The sequence below is a fragment of the Mobula hypostoma genome, chromosome 11, assembly GCF_963921235.1.
Source record: "Mobula hypostoma chromosome 11, sMobHyp1.1, whole genome shotgun sequence".
NCBI classification, from domain to species: domain Eukaryota; kingdom Metazoa; phylum Chordata; class Chondrichthyes; order Myliobatiformes; family Myliobatidae; genus Mobula; species Mobula hypostoma.
In genome coordinates, this window is record NC_086107.1 from 34,170,356 (window position 1) to 34,195,824 (window position 25,469).

A 25,469-nucleotide genomic window follows, 5' to 3' on the forward strand; every position below is an offset into this window, starting at 1 on the left:
TTGACGTCTAAAATTATTTATTTATAAATTTATTTATAAATAATGTAATATTAATTTTACATATTAACATGTTAAATATTTTATGTTAAAAAGATGTTTACAGGAGCAATTCTCCAATCCCAAATTTCCAGCAGAGCAGCTCCTATTGAGAGCATGGTTTTATGGAATTACTCCCTCTCAGATAACATTTACAAATCTCATAAATAACAATATTTGCTTTTACTAGGGACCGAAGCCATCAAATGTGTCTTTATGAACAAACAACGTGGAAGTTGCAATATCCCTTCACCGGCGCAAGCTGATACAGCAATTTCAACACGTAACAATATAACAGTTTCTACACATGTTCAGAAAACTTGTACATATTACTCAGAAATTAACAATGAGTGAAGAAGTTTCTAACATCTAAATTTTTTTTTCGAAAAATAACTTCCCTGGGATTGAAAACTATTTTAACACCATCTTTCAATAAATAACAAATATTTCAACAAAATAAACACTTCAAAATGGGCTGTAGCTTTATCAGTACATCCACAGCAAAAATACTCTATTCATGCACCAGAACAATGATCAACTCACGGCTGAAATCTAGAGATCACAAAGTTGGAACTTAAATTGCAACCTCCTTTTGTTAATTTTAATCAGGAATTACTTAAAGGTGGTAGTGTATTTATGTCCAGACTGGAATCCTTTATGACTTGAAAGCTGCAGCACTTTTTGTTTCACACAAGACATCTGGCTCCTCCGAGAAAAGTTCACAATAATAGTTCTTCAGAATCTTAAACTGTCCACTGCGAACAACAATGTGAGATCTGATGGATGCAATATAGTCACATGCCTTCTTTGGACTCCAGTGATGTAGCTAAGGGTAATATAGGAACAGTTATAAAAGGAATAGTTTCTAAACAGTATTACATAGCCTTCAAAATGTTATACTGATTTAATATCATTCCTCTACACAAATCAATGAAAACTTAAATGTTTGTTCAAACACTTGTTATTAGATCAATGCTTCATTCTAATTGCTTTTTGTTGCACTAAAATATAAAGCAATATTAGGCAGCAAGTGGCTTTATTAAAATTGTACCCGAGTACTGACTACAAATTGGTGGAGTTTTGAGGGAAAAGGAAGCTGCAGGAACAAGGTGGGTGCTATTTTAGATTCAATCTAAACAACCAGATAAAATTATATTGAAGAACACGAGGGGGGTTATAAAACATTTGACCCCCATGTCCCCTTGGATCAACAAAACTATCCAAACCCAGCAATTGAGAGACATATTTCAATGCAATTAAGGTTAATAAGTTTAATGAGAGAGAGGGAGAAGTGGAAAGTCCATTATCATGCCAGACGCTGGCCCCCTAGGCCTGAGACGACATCGTAGTAGTAGTTTAAAGAATAAAACTGAATAGAAAGAAAAATACTATAGAAAAATGAAGGGATCATATTTACAACATTGTTCTGCAAATATACAAAGCATTAGATACAGAGATATGGAACTGGATACTAATTAGAATAAGAGGAAGCATTTCAGCAACTTAATATCAGCTGGTGATGCATGTAGTGAAATGATCCAAATACCATACAAGTAGGCTGAAGATAATTAGAGGAGAGAACAATGAGGAAGACAGCAAAATAAGTGTGCATACAAAATATATATGAAAAATACAGCAGGGGAGTAAAGTAGAAGATGCAGGGGCAATTATTTACTGCTTGCCCACTGGAATCAAACCTCCAAATTAGTTGTAATATGTACAAAAATGATCGTTTGAACCTCATTACAAAAATAATTCCAGAGAAAACTGTTTAAATATTGTTTATTGTTTAATGTAAATAATTCAGGACACAAGAACTAAAGGAAAAAACGCTCTGCTGTGGATTGATGGATTCCAGTTTTTACCTTGCCAAAATCAGAATTCGAAATTGAACATTCCCAATGCTAAGAAAGTAAGTTTCAAAATGTACCAAATGAAATAATAAAATTTGGTATTTTTTTTAAATTACAACCATTTTAAAGTAATTTAAATAGCTTTCCCAATCAAAGTGATGCCACCTATTATTCTGTCTGTGAAGGAAGCACGCACTCTGAGAACCTATTTTGCCACCATGTTAAAAATGTCATGAAGAATATTGAAAAAAATTTACATTTTTGTACTCAATTCTATAAATGGAATGAAGATTCAGCAGCTAGATACCCTGCAGTATCACAAAACTTACTATTGTGTAATAACTAAACTTTACTGATTGTAAAAAAATATTAGAATTATACAGTAAATGTACAAAGTTGAACTGCTCACCAAATGAATCATTATTTGGTATTTATAATTATTCATTTGAAAATTTTGAATAATTACCAAATGAACAGTTATAAATATCAAATAACTATTCATTTAGTAATTTTGAATAGTTACTAAACTAAAGAAAATATGATGACATTATAAATTCCTCTTGATCTTAATTGGCAGTCACATCTTCAGATTTGAAATGCCATTCCTGAACTTTAATGCCTTTCCTCAATTAAAGTGCTCTCAATATCCACCACTTTCATCCTACCTGATTACTACTTATCTGGCTTAGCATCAAACTTTAACAATACACCTAGGATGTGCCTTACTGTACGAGATCCAAAATAAAGCTACTGGTATTGAAATTTACTGTTATAAGAATTAGCATGAGCAAACATACATGAATTAGATATGCAGCTACCATAGTGGCACTCCGGGAGCGTCCAGCCTTGCAATGCACATAGACACAGCTTCCTTTTTTACGATATTTAGTAACGAAATCAACACCCTTCTTCAGATCTTCCAATTTTGGTACACCAAGTATATCAACTGTGCTGAGTCTTAACTGTTCGACTCCAAGTGACTCCCATTCCTGAAATACAAACTCCACTCTGAAAATGAAAGCTTACAGAGCAAAGGGCCATCTCAAACCATGTATTATTTTTCCAACAGTTGCTCCATTTCCTGTAAATTGTTAACCATCTCAAGGTAGAATCAACATTTGTTTATAAACTTCCTTCAAATCATATCAAAAACATCCAAATATTAATATGGGTTATGTTTCAAATAAACTTGAAGCTTTGTATAAAACTGGGTAACTAAATTATTGAACATATACTTCTATAGCATAATTTCATTAATTGAACTTGCTGTCTGGAATTGCTTACTGCAAGATAGAAATAAATCAAATGAATTTACAAAAAACAATGATACCAGAAAAAAACTGGCTCATTGAGTCTGCTCTGCCATTCGATCGTGACTGTTTTATTATTTGCCTTCAACTCCATTCTCCTGCTTTCCCTCTATAGCCTGTCTTTCTGTTTTAAAGAGTGGAGCAACATTTGTGATTTTCCAGTCCTCTGAAACTATTCCTAAATCTAGTTATTCATGAAACATCACTACTAATGCCTTCAGCTACCTCTTTCAGAGCCCTAGGGTGTAGTTCATCTGGTTATGCACCTTCAGATTTCCAGCTTCCCAAGCACCTTCTTTGTAATAGTAACTACGCTCACTTCTGCCCCTCACCTTTTTGAATTTCTGGCATACCACAGTGAAAACTGGTGCAAAATACTCCCCCCCCCCCCATTACTACTTCTCTGGCATAATCTTCCAACAGTTCAATACAGAACATCTCGTACTCTATTCTCTCCTCCCTCGCCTCTCTTTTACTCTTTTGTCTAAAAAAAACTTCTAGCATTTCATCTTTTCTTCCCTAGGTTGCCTCTGTTAAATTTTTTTTTTAAGTTTCTCAATCCTCTAGCTCCCTAATTTTTTGCACTAATATATACCCTCTCTTTCAGTTTTATGCTGCCTAGGATAAGTGTATCCTTGGATGTTTAGCTCCAAGTCAAGATCTTCTTTCTACATTGACTCTGTGATACTTACAATGTCATACCTGTCTACTTGTAACTGCTCTATAAGACCATCTATCTTGTTTTATATACTGTGTGCATTCAAATATTATATCTTCAGTCCTGTATTCACTACAGCTCTCAAATTTGTCTCCATACTGTCTGAAGTTAAATTCTTATTCCTATCTAAATTTTGTCTTTTTCTTACTTTGGAGACTTCAGTAAGCTCTCTTGCACTCTCCTTCCCTTTTTATTTTATATGATTTGTTGAAGTCAACCACCTGCTATTTAGTTTAAAGTCCTATCAATAACCCCAGTTATGTGATTCATCAGGACCCTGCTTCCAGCATGGGTCAGATCAAGCCCATCCCATCGGAACAGCTCCTTCCTTCCTCGATACTGGTGCCATGACTTGAAACCCTCTTCTCCCACACCAATCTTTGAGCCACTCATTTAACTCCCTAAAAGTATTGCTCCTGTGACTCCTTAGCTCAAATAGCAATATAGAGGTTACTGCATTTTTTGGTTCTGCCTTTTATTTTAGTCATTAGCTGCTCATATTCCCTTAACTTCTACGTCATTAGTACTGATGTGTATCATGACAACTGGTTCTTTCCCCCTCACTTCAAATTCCTCTGTAGGTCAGATGAGTTGTGCTGGACTCACGAACCAAGCAGGCAACACAGCTATCGAGACTGTCAATCCTTGTAACAGAGAATTGTGTCTGTTCTCCTGACTGTACTATCACCAATTACAACTACATTTCTCTTCTCTGCAATGTGTTGAACAGCTCCCTAAACTATAACCACGGGTATGTTGTTCATCCTTCCTCCACACTCCCCCGCCTCCGCTTGCCCACAGAAGGTGAATGAATCTCAGACCTATTGGACAAGCTCAAGTAAAGTTTGTGTGTGTATTATCCAATAAAAACAGCAGTGAGCTTGGGTGACAGATGTTAAAGGAGCTTTCCAAGACATAGGGCTCACAAAGTTCAGACATGTGGAAAAAAATTGTAGAAGATTATCAGAATTACAAGAATTAGAATTTTCAGACAAGGAATCTAAATTATAACTGAGAGTGATATATATTGCTACACATCATTAAAAAATAAAACTGCCACATTTGAATAAGCTCCTACCAAAGTCACTACCTTACAACTCAGTTTATTTCACTTGATAAATGGTAATGTTTCATGGTGTTATACGGGAATAGTATGCAGTAGAAGCAAAATGTGAAAATGACTGATGATAGATGAGTATTACTACACTTTTTCCAGAAATTCTGAGATTATAATAGTCTGCAGCATAATCTTGAAACTTGACTGCATTTTGCACTTCTCATTTGTCCAACTCAATAATGAAAATAACTGTCGTCCCTTGTAACTCTCTTATCACATGGAGAACCTTTCCTAAAATTGAAATGTATGACCTGGAAATCTGTTTATTCATTTTTTCCACTTACCTCAGCTGTGTTTACAAAGAACTTGGTTTCATAATCTTCATTCATGGTTATCACTCCTCGCACATTCTCTTTTGTTACTAGCTGAAAGTCCAAACACACTAAGAATAATTCACAGAAAGAAAATGAGATGTTTATATATGTGACTGTGCCTCGGGTAGGGTTATGTAAAAGCTTAAGAACTCATGAAAATTTCTTGATACCACTTAACTCACCATATAAAAAAACTATCAAAAATTTGCAGAAGGTGAAAGACAAATTAGAACATTAATCATTTATCAAGTGCAAGTTTAACTGTCATTCAACCATATGCACACAATGGTTGCAAGGGAAACAAAAACTATTCCACAGCAAAATTCTCAGATGGATTAATTATAATAGGGACACAAACTTAAGCACAGAGTCAGATTGTTGAAAGCGGAAATGGAAATAAAAGAGCCACACATAAGGCAAATGAGAGTAAGCGATTTGAAATATTGCGGAATACTGATAGCTCGGGTTGGCTACTTGGAAGTTTGGTTGATTGCCGAAATGTCTGCAAATATTTTGCTGTTTCCGCTCCAATTCAGAAGCCATCATCAGTGCACAGTTGAGGGCACTGTCTCCTCAGAATGCCAGCTTATATACTCCTCTGTGGTCTGAATGGATATTGATTAGACATCGTGACCTGGCCATGATCAATTCCCATTTGGACCCCGGAAGTATACAAGCCAGCATTCCATGGAGATGACACTCAACTGCACACTGACGATGGCTTCTTGATTGGAGCCAAAACGTCTGCTAACGTTTTACCAAGCTCAGCGATCAACCAAACTTCCAGATTATGCAATCTACCACTCAGAACACAATTACAAATGTAACAGATGTTTGGGAACAGCATTGAAGCTACGGATGATGTATAATGTACTATTTGTCATAAAAATTAAGTTGTGTAGTTATAATGAAGAATTCGATTTAAAAAGGCAATGAATAAAGAAATATTAAAGGTGCAACATTATAAACTGAAACAAATGTCTGCTGGATTGACAGTACAAGATTAATGAATCAATCGTACAACAAAAATATAAAAGGAGATTCTCATGGAGGCAAGAACCTTATTCCAAGATTAATTGAAACATAGAACTCCTCATAATTCAGAAAAATTTCAACCATGCTTTTACTAAATGGTACAAGAGATGTAAAACCGTACTGCTGAATCACCATCCTGTGTCTGACAAACCAGCCCAGTTCCTTTCCTCCACTACCTGCAAAGTGCCACACTGCCCATTCACCTCCTCCCTCATGTCCATTCAGGCCCAAAAAAGTCATTCCAGGTGAAGCAACATCTGACTGCGAATCTGCTGGGGTCGTCCATTGTATCTGCTGCTCCCCATGCAGCCTCCACTACACTGGTGAGAATCGCCATAAATTGGGAGACTGCTTTGTCGAGCACCTCCGCTCCATCAACTCTCACCATCACCGCAATGTCCATCTCCACACCTCTCTCTCACCATCACCGCAATGTCCATCTCCACACCTCTCTCCCTCCTCACCGCAATGTCCATCTCCACACTTCCCTCACCATCACTGCAATGTCCATCTCCACACTTCTCTCCCTCCTCGCCGCAATATCCATCTCCACACTTCTCTCCCTCCTCGCCGCAATATCCACCTCCACACCTCTCTCCCTCCTCACCACAATGTCCATCTCCACACCTCTCTCCCTCCTCACGGCAATGTCCATCTCCACACTTCCCTCACCATCACTGCAATGTCCATCTCCACACCTCTCTCCCTCCTCGCCGCAATATCCACCTCCACACCTCTCTCCCTCCTCACCGCAATGTCCATCTCCACACCTCTCTCCCTCCTCACCGCAATGTCCATCTCCACACCTCTCTCCCTCCTCGCCGCAGTGTCCATCTCCACACCTCTCTCCCTCCTCACCGTAATGTCCATCTCCACACCTCTCTCCCTACTTGCCACAGTGTCCATCTCCACACCTCTCTCCCTCATCGCCGCAATGTCCATCTCCACACCTCTCTCCCTCCTCACCGCAATGTCCATCTCCACACTTCTCTCCCTCCTCACCGCAATGTCCATCTCCACACTTCTCTCACCATCAGCGCAATGTCCATCTCCACACTTCTCTCCCTCCTCACCACAATGTCCATCTCCACACCTCTCTCCCTCCTCACCACAATGTCCATCTCCACACCTCTCTCCCTCATCGCAGTGTCCATCTCCACACCCCTCTCCCTCATCGCAGTGTCCATCACCACACTTCTCTCACCATCACCGCTATGTCCACCTCCACACCTCTCTCCTTCCTCGCCGCGATGTCCATCTCCACACCTCTCTCCCTCACCGCAATGTCCATCTCCACACCTCTCTCACCATCACCGCAATGTCCATCTCCACACTTCTCTCACCATCACCGCAGTGTCCACCTCCAGACCTCTCTTCCTCCTCACCGCAATGTCCACCTCCACACCTCTCTCCTTCCTCGCCGCGATGTCCATCTCCACACCTCTCTCCCTCCTCACCGCAATGTCCATCACCACACTTCTCTCCCTCCTCACCGTAATGTCCATCTCCACACCTCTCTCCCTCCTCACCGCAATGTCCATCTCCACACCTCTCTCCCTCCTCACCGCAATGTCCATCTCCACACCTCTCTCCCTCCTCACCGCAATGTCCATCTCCACACCTCTCTCCCTCCTCGCCGCAATGTCCACCTCCACACCTCTCTCCCTCATCGCCGCAATGTCCATCTCCACACCTCTTTCCCTCCTCACCGCAATGTCCATCTCCACACCTCTCTCTCCTCGCCACAATGTCCATCTCCACACTTCTCTCACCATCACCGCAATGTCCATCTCCACACTTCTCTCCCTCCTCACCGCAATGTCCATCTCCACACCTCTCTCCCTCCTCACCGCAATGTCCATCTCCACACCTCTCTCCCTCCTCACCGCAATGTCCATCTCCACACCTCTCTCCCTCCTCACCGCAATGTCCATCTCCACACCTCTCTCCCTCATCGCCGCAATATCCATCTCCACACCTCTCTCCCTCCTCACCGCAATGTCCATCTCCACACCTCTCTCCCTCATCGCCGCAATATCCATCTCCACACCTCTCTCCCTCCTCACGGCAATGTCCATCTCCACACTTCCCTCACCATCACTGCAATGTCCATCTCCACACCTCTCTCCCTCCTTGCCGCAATATCCACCTCCACACCTCTCTCCCTCCTCACCGCAATGTCCATCTCCACACCTCTCTCCCTCCTCACCGCAATGTCCATCTCCACACCTCTCTCCCTCCTCGCCGCAGTGTCCATCTCCACACCTCTCTCCCTCCTCACCGTAATGTCCATCTCCACACCTCTCTCCCTACTTGCCAGTGTCCATCTCCACACCTCTCTCCCTCATCGCCGCAATGTCCATCTCCACACCTCTCTCCCTCCTCACCGCAATGTCCATCTCCACACTTCTCTCCCTCCTCGCCGCAGTGTCCATCTCCACACCTCACCCTCCTCACCGCAGTGTCCATCTCCACACTTCTCTCACCATCACCGCTATGTCCACCTCCACACCTCTCTCCTTCCTCGCCGCGATGTCCATCTCCACACCTCTCTCCCTCACCGCAATGTCCATCTCCACACCTCTCTCACCATCACCGCAATGTCCATCTCCACACTTCTCTCCCTCCTCACCGCAATGTCCATCTCCACACCTCTCTCCCTCCTCACCGCAATGTCCATCTCCACACCTCTCTCCCTCCTCACCGCAATGTCCATCTCCACACTTCTCTCACCATCACCGCAGTGTCCACCTCCACACCTCTCTCCTTCCTCGCCGCGATGTCCATCTCCACACCTCTCTCCCTCCTCACCGCAATGTCCATCACCACACTTCTCTCCCTCCTCACCGCAGTGTCCATCTCCACACCTCTCTCCCTCCTCGCCGCAATGTCCATCTCCACACCTCTCTCCCTCCTCGCCGCAATGTCCATCTCCACACCTCTCTCCCTCCTCGCCACAATGTCCATCTCCACACCTCTCTCCCTCCTCACCGCAATGTCCATCACCACACTTCTCTCCCTCCTCACCGCAGTGTCCATCTCCACACCTCTCTCCCTCCTCACCGCAATGTCCATCTCCACACCTCTCTCCCTCCTCGCCGCAATGTCCATCTCCACACCTCTTTCCCTCCTCACCACAATGTCCATCTCCACACCTCTCTCCCTCCTCGCCGCAATGTCCACCTCCACACCCCTCTCCCTCCTCGCCGCAATGTCCATCTCCACACCTCTTTCCCTCCTCACCGCAATGTCCATCTCCACACCTCTCTCTCTCCTCGCCACAATGTCCATCTCCACACCTCTCTCCCTCATCGCCGCAATATCCATCTCCACACCTCTCTCCCTCCTCACCGCAATGTCCATCTCCACACCTCTCTCCCTCCTCGCCACAATGTCCATCTCCACACCTCTCTCCCTCATCGCCGCAATGTCCATCTCCACACCTCTCTCCCTCCTCACCGCAGTGTCCATCTCCACACCTCTCTCCCTCATCGCCGCAATGTCCATCACCACACCTCTCTCCCTCATCGCCGCAATGTCCACCTCCACACCTCTCTCCCTCCTCGCCGCAATGTCCATCTCCACACCTCTCTCCCTCCTCGCCGCAGTGTCCATCTCCACACCTCTCTCCCTCATCGCCGCAATGTCCATCTCCACACCTCTCTCCCTCATCGCCGCAATGTCCATCTCCACACCTCTCTCTCACCATCACCGCAATGTCCATCTCCACACTTCTCTCCCTCCTCACCGCAATGTCCATCTCCACACCTCTCTCCCTCCTCGCCGCAATGTCCATCTCCACACTTCTCTCCCTCCTCACCGCAATGTCCATCTCCACACTTCTCTCCCTCCTCACCGCAATGTCCATCTCCACACCTCTCTCCCTCCTCGCCACAATGTCCATCTCCACACTTCTCTCCCTCATCGCCGCAATGTCCATCTCCACACTTCTCTCCCTCCTCACCGCAATGTCCATCTCCACACCTCTCACTCCTCACTGCAATGTCTACCTCAACATTTTTCTCATCCTCACTGCCATATTGTTACTGTTCTATAGATTTGCTAAGTATACCCACAGAAAATGAACCTCAGGATTGTACGTGGTGACATATGTGTACTCTGATAATAAATTTTACTTTTGAACCACCAATCAGCTAACACCAAGTCTCTTTCCCCGGCTGAGCAGACCATACAGCAAGGGTACAAATAGGAAACACACAAGACTGCAGCATTAAACAAAATGTGGTCGAACTCAACCTATCAGTCAGCATTTGTGCAGGTCTCAAGTCAAGACCTGACATTTGGACTGGGATGCTGGTTCTGGAAGCAATCTCTTAGTTCTATCAAATCTAATGCTAGCTGTCGATCTCTCCCTCTTACCCCCACCACCCAACAACCGCAACCCATATCACCTTCACATTCCCAATTCCCTCCATCCTCCCAGTCACCAATCCCAATCACCAATCCCAATCCAAACCCCTACCCGCCCCTCTCCTTCTTCTTTTCCATAGATGCTCCCTGGCCTGCTGAGTTCCTCGAGCATTTTGTGTGCGTTGCTTGGATTTCCAGCATCTGCAGATTTTCTCTTCTCTGTGACCGGATTACCTCCCCTTCCCAATTCCATTCTCCCTCAAGATGACGAGATGCGCACTGTCCGGCCGGGGCTACCGGCCTTCCTTCCCCCAGTCCCGCTCCTACCTCCTCGGTGAGCGAGCGGAAAGGGAGAGCCCCAATAATGACGGTCTGGTCAATCCGGTCATACCAGTGGCGACCGAACACCTTCGACATGAAGATGTTGTAGCCTAAACTCGGATAGAAAACGATCCGTGCAAACAAGCCCGCCATCACCAACTGCCGTATCCGGTCCGATACCCAACACGCCCCCTTTCCGTCACGTTAAATGTTCCCCCTCTCCCCCGGACCAGCTGTGCCGGTGTCCCGGGGGCTGAACACTGCACAAGAAAAAAAATTCACAAGTTTGCTGTTGAATTTATCGATTTCAGCCGGAGCTGAATTTTTTTGATTCTTAAAAAAGAAGCCTGTTTCCTGCAACCATGATCCAGACAGTAAGATTGCTTTACAAATTCAAAAATTTGCAAAAACTCATTCAAACTACAGTTTTTCGGAGATTTCGTTTAGTAAACCTTTATTATCATCTCTTTGAAAGGTGTTTTATGTGTCACACTTAAATACGAAATACGCTTCCTTCAGCTGTACAAATTTAAGGGACAATATAATAAAATGATAACACTTAGAAAATAATTTGCTCAGTTTTATAAATTCTAAAACGGCTTTAAATACATGAAATAAATTTTTATTTGTTTATACATTACCAGTCCCTTCAAAGAGTCAACCTCTCAAAATACATTGTTCAATAATTCCCTCTCGAGGGTACATCTAAAGTCTCTGAAACATAGTTTTTAAAATGGTAAATAGATAACATTCTAGCATCTAATGTTCCACTCTGTTGAATTCCTGGACAGACCATTGACCTTTTCCACAATTTAATAAAGTTTAAATGAATGGCATCACTTAATTTTAAAAAATCATTCAATAATTTCAAAAGAACAGAAAAAAGACACTTGAATGAAAGACCATAGTTCAATTTCATTGCAGCAGCATAATGTTTTCTTTTGTTTAACTGCTGGCTGATTTCACTTCAGTTAACCTTAAGCGTTAAGGTGTGGTGGCCTCCAGACATCTCTTTAGCCTCTTACTGCTATATTTTTTTTAATTATTGTTTCATGGATTTACCTTTAGACATCACTGCCTTTCAGTATATCTACTGGGAAACCATGTTCAAAGGTTCAAAAGTACAATTTAATGTCAAAGAAATGTATGCAGTATATATCCTGAAATGCTTTTTTTTCCCACTAACATCCAAGAAAACCGAAAAGTGCCCCCAAAGAATGAACAGTTAAATGTAAGAACCCCAAAGTCCCCGCCAGCTCCCCTCCCTCCCATGCATAAGCGGCAGCGAGCAACAACCCCCCCTCCCCCCACCGGCAAAAAAAAGCAAACATCAGCACCGCCACCAAGCACTCGAGCGTGAGCCGAGCAATAGTCATAGTCATAGTCATACTTTATTGATCCGGGGGAAATTGGTTCAATAGCAAAGACACAGACTTGCAGTTATCCCAAAGACTTCATGTTTCACCCAGTATTCGACACTCCACAGGTTCTCTCCCTAATAAGGGAGAAGGAGGTGTCTCCATTTTCATGTTATTAACATACAAACATTTTTGAACAGTGCACCAAAATGGTTTCTCATGTCATTCTTAGCAATTACTACAATTATTTGTGCAATTTTCCTATTGATGACATTTACTTTAAAAATGTATAATGGCATTCAAAATTCCTCTTATTTCAGAAGTTCATCTTATTTTCTTTCCTTCCATTCATTCCCTTAAGTGTGCCCTCCTACTATGTACCCTTCTCTAAGTCCAGGGTTCCCAACCTTTCTATGCCATGGACCCCTATCATTAACCGAGGGCTCCATGGAGCCCAGGTTGGGAACTCCTGCTCCAGATGGAGGCTGACACCTGCCTCTAGAGCTCCTGCTCTTCTAACAGCAGACGATTGAAATGCAAAATAATCTGGGATGACGAATGAAGTTATAGAAACATAGAAAACCTACAGCACAATTCAGACCCTTCGGCCCACAGAGCTGTGCCAAACATGTCCTTACCTTAGAAATTACCTAAGGTTACCCATAGCCCTCTATTTTTCGAAGCTCCATGTACCTGTCCAGGAGTCTCTTAAAAGACCCTCTCGTATCCACCTCCACCACCGTCGCCAGCAGCCCATTCCACGCACTCACCACTCTCTGTGTAAAAAACTTACCCCTGACATCTCTGTAACTACTTCTAAGCACCTTAAAACTGTGCCCTTTTGTGTTAGCCATTTCAGATCTGGGAAAAAGCCTCTGACTATCCACACGATCAATGCCTCTCATTATCATATGCACTTATCTTAGTATATGCACATCTCCACTTAAAGACATGAAACTGGGAACTCATTGTGAGCTAAACTGAAGACAACCAGACTCCTCATGCAAAGTTAATAAAGTTTTAAAATTGTATGTTGAAGTAAAATGTTTAATGTATAGTTTCTGTTTGCATTTTGTGAATACAATTTAACTCTCACAAATATGAGCATATATTTTTAAAATTTGACAAGCAAATGTTAGTTTCAGTTTTATATTTGCAATTTTTAAGAACATTAATATTAAGTGTAATTGCGTTTTGTATGTATAAGAATAAATATCAAAAATCAAAATTGGCTATAAGAGTTAATTAAATGAGTTGTTTCAAATTCCTCTGCTTGATTGTTTGATCAGTAAGATATTGCATAATTGTTTTGCAAACTAACTTTTCAGAACTCAGCATTCCTAGTGAACTGTTTATACTGGACCTAAGAATGTTGTGCATGTTTACTTAGCTTCCCTGACAGATTCCAGAAAGCATATAAAAATAAAATGCAGGAACTTCGGTCCTTAATAAATTTGTCTCTGAACTTTCCTTCAGTACCTCTTGGAATTAACCTTGCATGGCAAAAGTACTAAAAGGTTCAGTCCTTGATCCCACTGTCTGGTTTAAATTTTTTATATTTACATTTACATTTTTCTTAAGTACTTTGAAATAGTATCTTATAATGCTGACTCACATCTCTTTCAATATAACAATCAGAAACATATTTTTTTTGTCATTCACTGTTATTTGTTAACATTTCTGATTTCTTTGGTTGATTGAAAACATTAGCACATTGGAAGTACAACCTGCAAGAATTCAAATGAAACTGGGTGAAAGTTACTCAGAATCAGTTAATAAAATACCTTCAGCATTATTCCTGTTATTTATTCTTCTTTCCAAAAATAGTCAACACTATTTCAGTGCAATACAGTTCTTTTTTTTATAGTCAATTAATGCCAGACAAAGGAAGACCTTTTTCACAGACTAAAATTGGAGTGATCTATGTAACTATGTAACTATGAAAATGGACAAGGGAGAGCCCGTGGATGTAGTATACCTGGACTTTCAGAAAGCCTTTGATAAAGTTCCACATAGGAGATTAGTGGGCAAAATTAGGGCACATGGTATTGGGGGCAGAGTACTGACATGGATTGAAAATTGGCTAGCTGACTGAAAACAAGGAGTAGAGATTAACGGGTCCCTTTCGGAATGGTAGGCGGTGACCAGTGGGGTACCACAGGGTTCAGTGCTGGGACCGCAGCTGTTTACAATATATATTAATGATTTAGATGAGGGAATTAAAAGTAACGTTAGCAAATTTGCCAATGACACAAAGCTGGGTGGCAGTGTGAAATGTGAGGAGGACGTTATGAGAATGCAGGGTGACTTGGACAGGCTGGGTGAGTGGGCAGACGTGGCAGATGCAGTTTAATGTGGATAAATGTGAGGTTATCCACTTTGGTGGTAAGAACGGGAAGGCAGATTATTAACTAAATGGAGTCAAGTTAGGAAAAGGGGAAGCACAACGAGATCTAGATGTTCTTGTACATCAGTCACTGAAAGCAAGCATGCAAGTACAGCAGGCAGTGAAGAAAGCTAATGGCATGCTGGCCTTCATAACAAGGCGAATTGAGTATAAGAGCAAAGAGGTCCTTCTGCAGCTGTACAGGGCCCAGGTGAGACCACACCTGGAGTACTGTGTGCAGTTTTGGTCTCCAAATTTGAGGAAGGATATTCTTGCTATTGAGGGAGTGCAGCGTAGGTTCACAAGGTTAATTCCCGGGATGGCAGGACTGTCATATGTCGAAAGGTTAGAGCGACTGGGCTTGTATACTCTGGAATTTAGAAGGCTAAGAGGGGATCTTATTGAAACATATAAGATTATTAAGGGATTGGACACACTGGAGGCAGGAAGCATGTTCCCGCTGATGGGTGAGCCCAGAACCAGAGGCCACAGTTTAAGAATAAGGGGTAGGCCATTTAGAACGGAGTTGAGGAGAAACTTTTTCACCCAGAGAGTGGTGGATATATGGAATGCTCTGCCCCAGAAGGCTGTGGAGGCCAAGTCTCTGGATGCCTTCAAGAAAGAGACGGATAGCGCTCTTAAAGATAGCGGAATCAAAGGTTATGGGGATAAGGCAGGAACTGGATACTGATTTTGGATGATCGGCCATGATCACAGTGAATGGCGGTGCTGGCTCGAAGGGCCGAATGGCCTACTCCTACACCTATTGTCTATTATCTATTGATCTATTTCAATTAGATTATAATCTTCAATTTGATAGATACAGTGTCTTGATATTAGGTTCATGATCAGTTCATGTTGCTTATGATAGCAGAATGAAGGTAACTCTGATAAATAGAAGAACCTGTTACATAACATACAGCCACCATGAATAATTCCCAAATTATGGTTAAGTGCAGTGTTTAAATTGTCAGCATGATATTTCATTGCTCTTTGAGAAGACTCTTGGGTGAACTTAACTCTCCACTTCTTGCTTTGAGGCTACTGATCCATAGTTAATACAGGTAAAAGCATCACAAACTGATTCAATCACCCAAGTTCTTCACAATAGATTCCAAACGCAGGGAAAGAAGAGTTACTTTAAAATGGATTCAATTCGAATCTCAGGGCCAAGAGATAGTTGTGTAATCCATTGTACCTTCTGAGTCTATTAGCCTACAGAAAAAGAATCTCAGGGTTGTACGTGGTGACATGTATGTACTCTGATAATACATTTTACTTTGAACTTACCAAGCCCACAAAATAATAGTAACTATTGCAGACCTACATGATGAAGCTTCTTATCATTAAATGCAAGTAGATTGCCATTAGTCATTCATAATACAATAAACAAACAGTATAATCAAGAGCTGTCTGCATTATTTAACTTACTGAGTCCTGTAACTGCTACTTCCAAAATTGAGTCCATTTTTATACAAGGACATAGTACCATCATAGAGATTTAAGTCAACTCCTTTGATTGTAGCCTTATCACAGAATGGCTCAGTGTACTGACTACTTTGCCCACCATTGCAGACTGTAGCAGCTACTTGAAAAACAAACCAAAACAGATGAGAGACTGAATGAGGGAATTAACTCCAATGATATTAGTGAGTTGCAGATATGACCCGGATAGTGCCATGTCTACCAAGATACAGGGTCTTGCTTCTTAAATGATACTATTGTGTCTGCCTCAATTACTGCTTCTGGCTGTTTGCTCAGTCTTTCTTTCCTATCTTTCTTCTTTAAGATGCACCTGAAAACTTACCATTTTGTCTAAGGTTTTGGTTACTTAGCTGCAAAGATCTTACTCTCAATATCCTGGGGGATACCACTGGCTTAGCCATACTTTGATACAGTATTGGTTTATTATTGTCATGTGTACCAAGATACAGTGATACACAGAGTTTTGCAACCTATCCATGCAGATCATTTCAAAAAAATAAGCACTTTGAGGTAGTTACAGAAGTAAAAAGCAGCAGCTGAATGCAGAATATACAGTAGTGTCACATTTACAGAAAAAGTGCAATGCACGGGCCATGACGAGGTAGTTATGTGGTCTAGAGTCCATCCTCATGTATAAGAGATCTGTACAGAAGACTTAGAACAGCAGGATAGGGGCTGTCCTTGAGCCTGATGGTATGAGTTTTCAAGCTTTTGAATCTTCTACCCAATGGAAAGGGGGAGACGGGAGAACATCTGGGGTGGGAGGGATCTTTGAATATGCTAATTGCTTTTCTGAGGGGGCAAGAAGTGTCAACAGAGTCCATGAAGAGGAGATTGGTCTTCATATACACAATGTAGCTACAAGCAACACACACCAAAGTTGCTGGTGAACGCAGCATCTCTAGGAAGAGGTACGGTCGACGTTTCAGGCCGAGACCTTTCGTCAGGACTAACGAAGAGCAGGTTAGAGGCTGGGAATCCAATAGTGAACAACTTACCTCCTACCTCCCCAACACCTGTCCATCATCAACCTGTGCAAGTCAGGAGTGTGATAAGTACCCTCCACTCCCCTGGATGTGTGCAATTTCCAAAGCACTCAAGAAGCTCTGTAGCAAACGGGACACTTGATAGGCACCCCATCCAGCACCGTTCACTCATATCTCCACCAGTGCACAGTAGCAGCAGCGTGTACCTTCTACAGAATGTACAGTGGCAAATCACTAAAACTCTTCAGAAAGCATCTCCCAAGCCCTCAACCTCTACCAGCTAAAAGGTCAAGGGCAAAAATAAGAGAACACCATCACCCTGGAAGTTGCTCTCCACAACCAGACACCATCCTGATATGGAAATACATCAGCATCACCTCGTCAGAACCCTGGAACTTTTCCCCTCTAAACTACACCTCAATGACTTCAACTAAACAAGGTGGCTCACCAATACCTTCTCAAGAGCAACTAGGACGGGCAAGTGCTATTTTAACCTGTATCAGTGCTGCCCTCTGGTGTTCACTTAGTGAAATAACAAGCTGGTAAGCTGGACAATTTACCATCAATTCTACAGGCATGCCACTCAGGAACTTCTGCTATATTTTTTCCTTTGTAACTGTATGTTTTTTTTCCTGAAATAGTAAGCGTATTTCATATGTGTGCTGTTGGTAATGTGTTCAACACCTTGGCCCCAGAGGAACGCCATTTGATTTGGCTTTCTTCATGTATGGATTAATGGTAATAAAACTTGAAGTTGAAATAAATAATATGTTTGGCATCAATTTATTTGTTTGCTAGCTATCCTCTGGAATACTTTAGGGTGTTTTCACAACTCCAAAGAACGTTGCTGATGTTGTCCTGAAGTCAGCCATATATCAGATTGGGAAGTCCTGGCACTTTCTTCCTCAGAGCATATTGGTGGTTTTTTCAGGAATTTTCAAAGATATCTTGTCTGTTGCCAGCCTACAAATGATTAAACAATGATTAAACAAAAAGCATGGCATTTGAACTACAACCCTTACTGATATAATAGTTTGATTATCATAGTTTGTTGACGAACTTTAATTTTTTTACAGCTTAGGTTGAGGAGCTGAAAAAAAACAAAGCCAATATGTTACTACAGCCTGACAGTAGGGGGTAGTGTTCACAGCATGATAAGTTGTAAATGTTTGCAATAAACAAAATGTGGATTTTCACATACCTCTATGTAAAACAAATGTGTTTACAGTTTTATCCTACTTCTGTAGCAGCTGATTTTATTAGAAAACTTCTATTTTCTTTATCACAGCAGTGTTTAGATGAAACCCAACTGCAGTGTGTTGTGACCTGCTAAAGAGCTTAATTAGTCAAATAATTTATTTTTTAATGTCACATTTACAATGGAAACCACGTTAGCAAGTAAGTCATGTGTTTTTATTGTACATACTGTGCCGGGGCAGCATGGTAGCATTGTGGTTAGCACAATGCTTTGTATTGGGTTCAACTCCCGCTGCTGCCCGTAAGGAGTTCGTACTTCTTCCCGTGACCGTGTGGGTTTCCTCAGGGTGCTCCAGTTGCTGCTCACAGTGCACAACATGCACACTGAACAATGTGCAACAGACAGAAGGAATCCTGCAAATCAAAGTTCTGTCGTCCTATCATATCTCATAATTCCTAAGGTTTTGCCTCAAAGGCTATCAATCTTATGCGACTTGCAGCCAAGTGATTATGGTACAGATACAGCATTAGCTTTTACCCAACAATGTGGAAAATTACCCTACTCTGCTCCTTTAATACAATATCAGGATAAATCGTTCAATTAATAGTTGCACATTCAGTCCACCCTCAATCATCAGGAAAGTGATGGAAGGTGCAGCTTAAAGCATATGAGAATATTATTACCTGCATGTTCCCCGACTTATCATCCTGACCAGAAACAGATCCTTGTTCCTTCATTTCTAACTCCTGAAAACCGCTCCCAAATGCATCAGTGTAATACTACCACCAGAGCAATACAGCAATTCACCACCACACTTCCAGGGCAATTAGGGATGTGTAATAAATGCTATCCTTATCAATTAATTTAAGCAATTGTATAAAACATCGTCAATGCAGAGATGATAGAATTGTTAAAGCATGTTGATGCTCACCTGTTCTGCTCATATGGTTGCACCAAGTCTGACTGGCATTAGGGTGCTCTGAATTGTGTAGGGAGAAAATGCCACTAAAAATGCTGAGTTCTACAGAGAGGTCAGTGATCTGCTCTAGAGCTAGTAGTTGAATCAGACAGTAAGGAAATCAGTTTCTGCTTGAGTCCAGACCCTTTGAGAGGGAAGGGGCTGTAACTATCATTTAGGATTTGGAAGATCTGCCCCATTGTATCAGCCCATAAAATGGAGATTTCAAAGGTTTCAAAGGTACATTTAATGTCAGAAAAATGTATACAATATATATCCTGAAATGCTTTTTCTTTGCAACCATCCACGAAAACAGAGGAGTGCCCCCAAAGAATGAACAACAGTTAAATGTTAGAACCCCGAAATCTCCCCCAGCTCCCCTCCCTCCCGCACATAGACGGCAGCAAGCAACAATTCCCCTTCCCCCCACCGGCAAAAAAAAGCATAGGCACCCACCACCGAGCACTCAAGCGTGCGGCAGAGCAACAGCAAAGACAGACTTGCAGTACTCCAAAGACCACATTGTTCACCTGGCATTCGACATGCCACAGGCTCTCTCTCTCTCTTTTAGGGGAGAAAGGGGTGTCTCCGTTTCACAGCGAAAGGGGAGACATAACAAACAGCTCACTGATTTACAATGTTAAAAGTCCATTGGATCGCTTTTTCCGAGCTCTGTGCCCAAAGATCTCGGGTCTCTGGGCACACAGCCTTAGATCTTCCATCTCCCACGACACTGCGGTCTTCTGCTCGGACACCGACCTCTGATCCCCCCGTCTCCAGAGCCACAAAAACTCGGTCCTCCGAAGGCGAGCAGAGCTCTTTGGCCAAGCCCTTGGTGTGCTGACCAACGGCCAGTTATGAAACCCCGAGAGCGGGTCCCTTTCCCACAAAGAACCGTAGTCAGCGTGTAACTCCAGCTCAGGGTCTTCAAAAGAACCCTGAAAGGGAAAAATAGAGATATTAAAGATGGGAATACAGCTGTTTCTGAAGATACAAGCAAAGGCGTCACCATTAGGCGCCATTAACCCTCCTAAGCTCAGGAAACAAAGTTATTTATTTAGTAATTGGTCCATTTACAACTTCTAGTCAAAACAGGTTAACATCCAAAAAACTTTCAATGAATATTATAGTACCTATAAATTGATGTGTTTGAAATCAACCTCAAGCTCCTGCTGTGGTAGGAATAGCAAGCTTGATTGCCAAGGGAATTAACCAATCAGCTTGATTCTGACAGCGTAAAGCACGGATCCCAAATGCAGCATTATAACACAAAACAAATAGTAGACAATGGTCCAATCGTATCCAAAGTGCTTCTGGTCAGTACGAGGAACAAGGATTTTCGAGCATCACAGCAGAATCGAAAAGACCTCAGGGTGTCCCAATGCACTTTACAGCTCATTGAGAATCTTTTGATGTCATCACGGTTGCAAAATCAGAAAGCTAGAAATTGCTTAACACTGCCAAGTCCCACAAACGACGATTGATTTAATGTTTATTGGTGGCTAAGCTGTGGGCAGAATGCAATGAAACACTTCCTGCCTCCTTTCTAATTCGGGTCACAAGATCTTTAAATCCACAAGAGACAGCAGATGGGAGTTTGAATCAATAGTCTATATTTTCCAGTCAGCTGCATCTCCTCTGGCAGTTTATTGTAATCCAGTTTGACTTGCTTTCACTTAGGTCCTTTGTACCATGATGTGGCTGATCCACAGACTGTGCCACAAGCTCAAAGTGGAAAATAAATGTATTATCAAAGTACAAATATATCACCATATCAATGCTGAGGTTCATTTTCTTGCAGGCATTCACAGTAGAACAAAGAAATACAATAGAATCAATGAAAAACTACACCCAAACAAAGGCAGACAAGCAATCATTGTGCAAAAGAAAATAAACCGTAGAAATACAATTTTAAAAATCAATCAACTACAAACATCAGTTGTAGAGCCCTTGAAAGTGAGTCCATAGGTTGTGGAATCAGTTCAGTGTTGAGACAGCACAGACACAGTACAAGTGTTCCCCCGCAAGTCCGGTGAAGAGCTTTAAAAAGCAAGAAGTTTTCCAATGGGAGCCTTTGATTGGAGTATGGTGCAGACGCAGTAGCAGTATTCACACGCAAATCCAGCAATGAACTTTAAAACTCCATTCTCCATAAAAGAGGGGTACCATCAAGCGGAGCGGTCATCACGGAAGCAGTCATCATCGGAGCGGTCTAAGTCAGTAGTAAGGCTTTGGCTCATTAGAGCTTCAGCGACAACATGTGGAGGCAAGTAAGTAAGTTCGTTCCTTATTTCTTATTTCTTTTTTTCTTATTTAACTCTTGAGAGAATAACAGGTATATCTACAAGACCAGTGTTCTGTTCTGGGTGTTAGATATGGGATTTCTGGGAGACTCCCAGCCTCCCCAGTAGCCACATCTGCACCAGGTATATCAAGATGCAGCTCCTTAGAGACTGTGTTAGGGAGCTGGAGCTGCAGCTCAATACCTTCAGCATGTTAGGTAAAGGGAAGAGGTGATGGGCAGGAGCTACAGGAAGCAGTCACCCCAAGGCTACAGAAGATGGGTGACTGTCAGGAGAGCAAGAGAGAACGTCAGATAGTGGTAAGCACCCCTGTAGCCGCCCCCTTAACAATAAGTACTCCATTTTAGGTATTGTTGGGGGGCGGTGGGAGACAACCCACCTGGGGGAAGCAACAGCGGCCGTCCCTGTGGTGCAGAAAGGTGGGAAACTGAAGAGGATGGCAGCAGTAATGGGGGACTCTATAGTTAGGGGGACAGACAGGTGATTCTGTGGATGCAAAAAGGAAATACGAATAGTAGCTTGCCTCCCAGGTGCTAGAGTCCGCATGTTTCTGAACGCATCCATGATATCCTGAAAAGAAAGGGTGAGCAGCCAGAAGTCATATTGATACCAATGACAAAAGGAGAAAAAGGGAGGAGGTCCTGAAAACAGAATACAGGGAGTTAGGAAGGAAGCTGAGAAGCAGGACCTCAAGGGTAGTAATCTCAGGACTGCTGCCTGTGCCACGCGACAGTGAGGATAGGAATAGAGTGAGGTGGAAGATAAATGCGTGGTTGAAGAATTGGAGCAGGGGACAGGGATTCAGATTTCCAGATCATTGAAACCTCCTCTGGGGCAGGTGCGACCTGTACAAAAGGGAAGGGTTGCACTTGAATCCGAAGGGGACCAATATTCTTGTGGGCAGGTTTACTAGAGCTATTGGGAATGGTTTAAACTGATATGGGAGGGAGATGGGAACCATTGGTCATTGGTCTTGCCATCTTTGGCTACTGTCAGTGATGTCTCGCAGAAGTGATGTCATCAGATTCAATGGCATCCAATCATATCATAAACACCAAAAACAGGAACTGGAATTGGTTTATTATTGTCACAGTGAATGTCTGCTTCATTGGATGATACCACCAGAGAAAAGTAAAGCTTCCCAGGCTTCACTGTGAATTTTGATCGTCAGAGCCTAGCTGCTGAGCTGAAGCACGTTCATAGAGGGTATTTGTCTTCTGATGCTTGGTGCAAGTCCCACCTTTTCATATGACCTGGAGCTCAGCCTCCAAATGCGCCTATACTTGAAAGTCTGTTGACTGTCAAAGGTGACTGAGTCTGGGTGATCACGGTTCTGGAGGGAGGATGTTTGTTTTGTAACTCATATCAGCTGGAAGGTTGCTGGGAGTGAAGTGCGGTAAAGCAGTAAGGGCAATTGAGAGGAAGTTTGGAACAAAAACGTATTTGCTTGATCACAGACTGCCCTGGGATTGGGCCTTCGCTGGACCTGTTGATGAGCATTACAACCTGCATGTCATGATGCAGCAGGCATGGGACTGGAAGCAAGTTTCAAAGAACAGCCTAATGTGACAGGGTTTCCTCTCAGCTAACGAAGCCAAATGCTATAGTGAACTTTAAAAGGTTGTATATAGTGGTTGTTGGTTCTCCCTTCAATTTTTTCTTGATTTGTTGCATAGTGAACTTTATTTCCATTGCAGCTCCTGATGGAAGGAACTGACCTTGAAGAATGCTGGCTTTCTAACACTCATTGGTCTTTCCATCTTTGGCTACTGTCAGTGATGTCTCGCAGAAATAATGTCATCAGATTCAATGGCATCCAACCATATCACATACACCAAAACAGGAACTGGAATTGGTTTATTATTGTCACGGTGAAAAGTTTGCCTTACATACTGTTCACATAGATCACAGTGAACGGGTACACATACAGTCGCACACAGATATCGAAGGACTCTTCGTGGCTGTTTCCATAACAATTTTTTTTACCAGTCAGGGTTGTTAGCCCTGAGCTGAATCCTGGAACCTGGAGGACCAGTGGACATCTCTTAGTCTGACATCTACCCTTTGACCTGTTTGGAATGGGTAACCCTACCAAGAGTCAAAGCACAAGGCCCTTGCTCCAGTCAGCAGGTAATTGAGGCAAGCAAATCTCCAAACCCTATGTTTGTCCAGACCTGAGGTATCCCCAGTAGTGTCCGAGCCTTAAGGGTTTAGGAGGTGGGGTACAGAGGTCTTGGAGGATTAGGAAACTCCCAGATAGGTTGACCTATGTAGTGCCCGTGGGACTGGGCGTAAGGTCCACTGTTTGGGGAGCAATGTCACTGTTTGTACCTGGATTGGGTTTTTGTATCTGCAGGAAGGGTGGGCGAGTTATTTAGAAGTCATGAGGACATGACTAAATTTGGTGGGGGGAGAGTGTAAGGGTTTCTTCTTTTATGTTACTGCTAAGGTGAATAAAATGGCTTCTCTGTACTGTTAACTGCTGAGACAGTGGTTCTCTATAGCAGTAGGTTTGGATTATAATTAGTGATAACAGGGCTTGTGTTCATTTGTTAAACAATTGGGATAGATGTTATTCTTTCTGTCTGTGTGAAAGCTGTGAGTTCGCGCGGGCTTCAGGGGGAGAAGGCGCTAAGAGGCTGAAGAGAGAAGAGATGGCTTGAGGAGACGGTTGCTGGACCCGCTGGGCCTGGGCTCAGGGCGGGAACCCAGCGGTCGACGACAAGCGAAGGAGGATCAGCAAAAGGGAATCCGTGAGCTCCAATGTTTGTGCACTGGACATGTTTATGAGATTATTGGCGCCTTTTATTTGTTTTCCTTTTCTTTTGTTCTCTACTAGCCCCATACTTAGATATAAAATCTTAATCATTTAACCGCACATTGTGGACTGTATGTTATTTCGGGGTACTGATGTTACACAGGGGACACAACATATAGCATCCACCCAAATTTGATTACCCAGTTTGGCGGGGCTGAAGGCTGCTCTCCCCAGAGGGAAGCGAGCTGAGCGAGCCTGAGGCTTACCAGGGGGCTACATAAAGTTGCAGTCCTCCTGGAAGTTCATCATATTAGAGAACTATTTAATCATCTTAACAGTGGGACAGAAACTGTCCTTCAGCCTAAGAGTACGGTATCTGTTTTCCAACTTCTGCATGTTCTGCCCTATGGGAGAAGAAAGAATATCTGGGGAGGCTAGGGTCTGAGATTATGCTGGATGCTCTACTGGGACAGTTAGAAGTGTAGACAGAGTAGTGAGGAGGATTGCGATAGTTGGTGAAGTGAGAAGCTGGGAGGTGGTAGGTAGAAAAGGAAAAAGGGCTGAAGAAGAAGGAATCTGATAGAAGAGGAGATTGGACCATGGGAGAAAGGGAAGAAAGAGGAGCACCTGGGGGAGGTGTTAGGTAGGTGAGATGAAGAGGTAAGAGGGGTGCGAGAGTGAGGAATGGAAGAGGAGGAAAAGGGGAGGGGGAAAGATTACTGGAAATTAGTGAAATAAGGTGAGAGACCACACAGACAGAATATGAGTTGTTGCTCTTCCAACATGAGATCGGCCTTATTGTGGCAGTAGTGGAAGCCATGAACCAGTATATTGGAACAGGAGTGGGAATTGGAATTAAAATGGTTGGAAACCAGGAAATTCTGTTTGTTGTGGATGAAGCAAAGGTGCTTCACAAAGCGGTTTGCCAGTTTTTGTCAGTCTCACTAACGCAGAGGAGACTG

General features: G+C 42.8%; 1 protein-coding gene across 3 annotated transcripts; it reads right to left on the reverse strand.

Annotated features, from left to right (window-relative positions):
• ptpmt1 (protein tyrosine phosphatase mitochondrial 1) lies at window positions 1–11,245 on the reverse strand. Of its 3 annotated transcripts, none has more exons than XM_063061801.1 (4): window positions 11,082–11,245; window positions 5,319–5,399; window positions 2,708–2,878; window positions 1–862 (listed from the first exon to the last, which is right to left on the reverse strand). In XM_063061801.1, the coding sequence occupies exons 1-4, from the start codon at window positions 11,226–11,228 to the stop codon at window positions 692–694; spliced, it is 570 nt and encodes a 189-aa protein (XP_062917871.1). In that variant the 5' UTR covers window positions 11,229–11,245; the 3' UTR covers window positions 1–691. The 3 variants fall into 3 exon arrangements, with proteins under 3 accessions (XP_062917871.1, XP_062917869.1, XP_062917870.1); XM_063061799.1 differs by having other exon boundaries at window positions 2,687–2,878; XM_063061800.1 differs by lacking the exon at window positions 11,082–11,245 and adding an exon at window positions 10,867–11,063 and having other exon boundaries at window positions 2,687–2,878.
• Window positions 11,246–25,469: the final 14,224 nt, after the last annotated feature.

Excerpts from the sequence above, each read along its gene's own strand:
- ptpmt1 (XM_063061799.1), bottom strand. The coding sequence starts at position 11,228 with ATGGCGGGCTTGTTTGCACGGATCGTTTTCTATCCGAGTTTAGGCTAC. Across the intron at positions 5,400-11,081 it reads TCCGCTCGCTCACCGAGGAG|CTAGTAACAAAAGAGAATGT; the intron begins GTAGGAGCGGGA and ends TTGGACTTTCAG. Across the intron at positions 863-2,686 it reads TAGCTGCATATCTAATTCAT|CTACATCACTGGAGTCCAAA; the intron begins GTATGTTTGCTC and ends TATTACCCTTAG.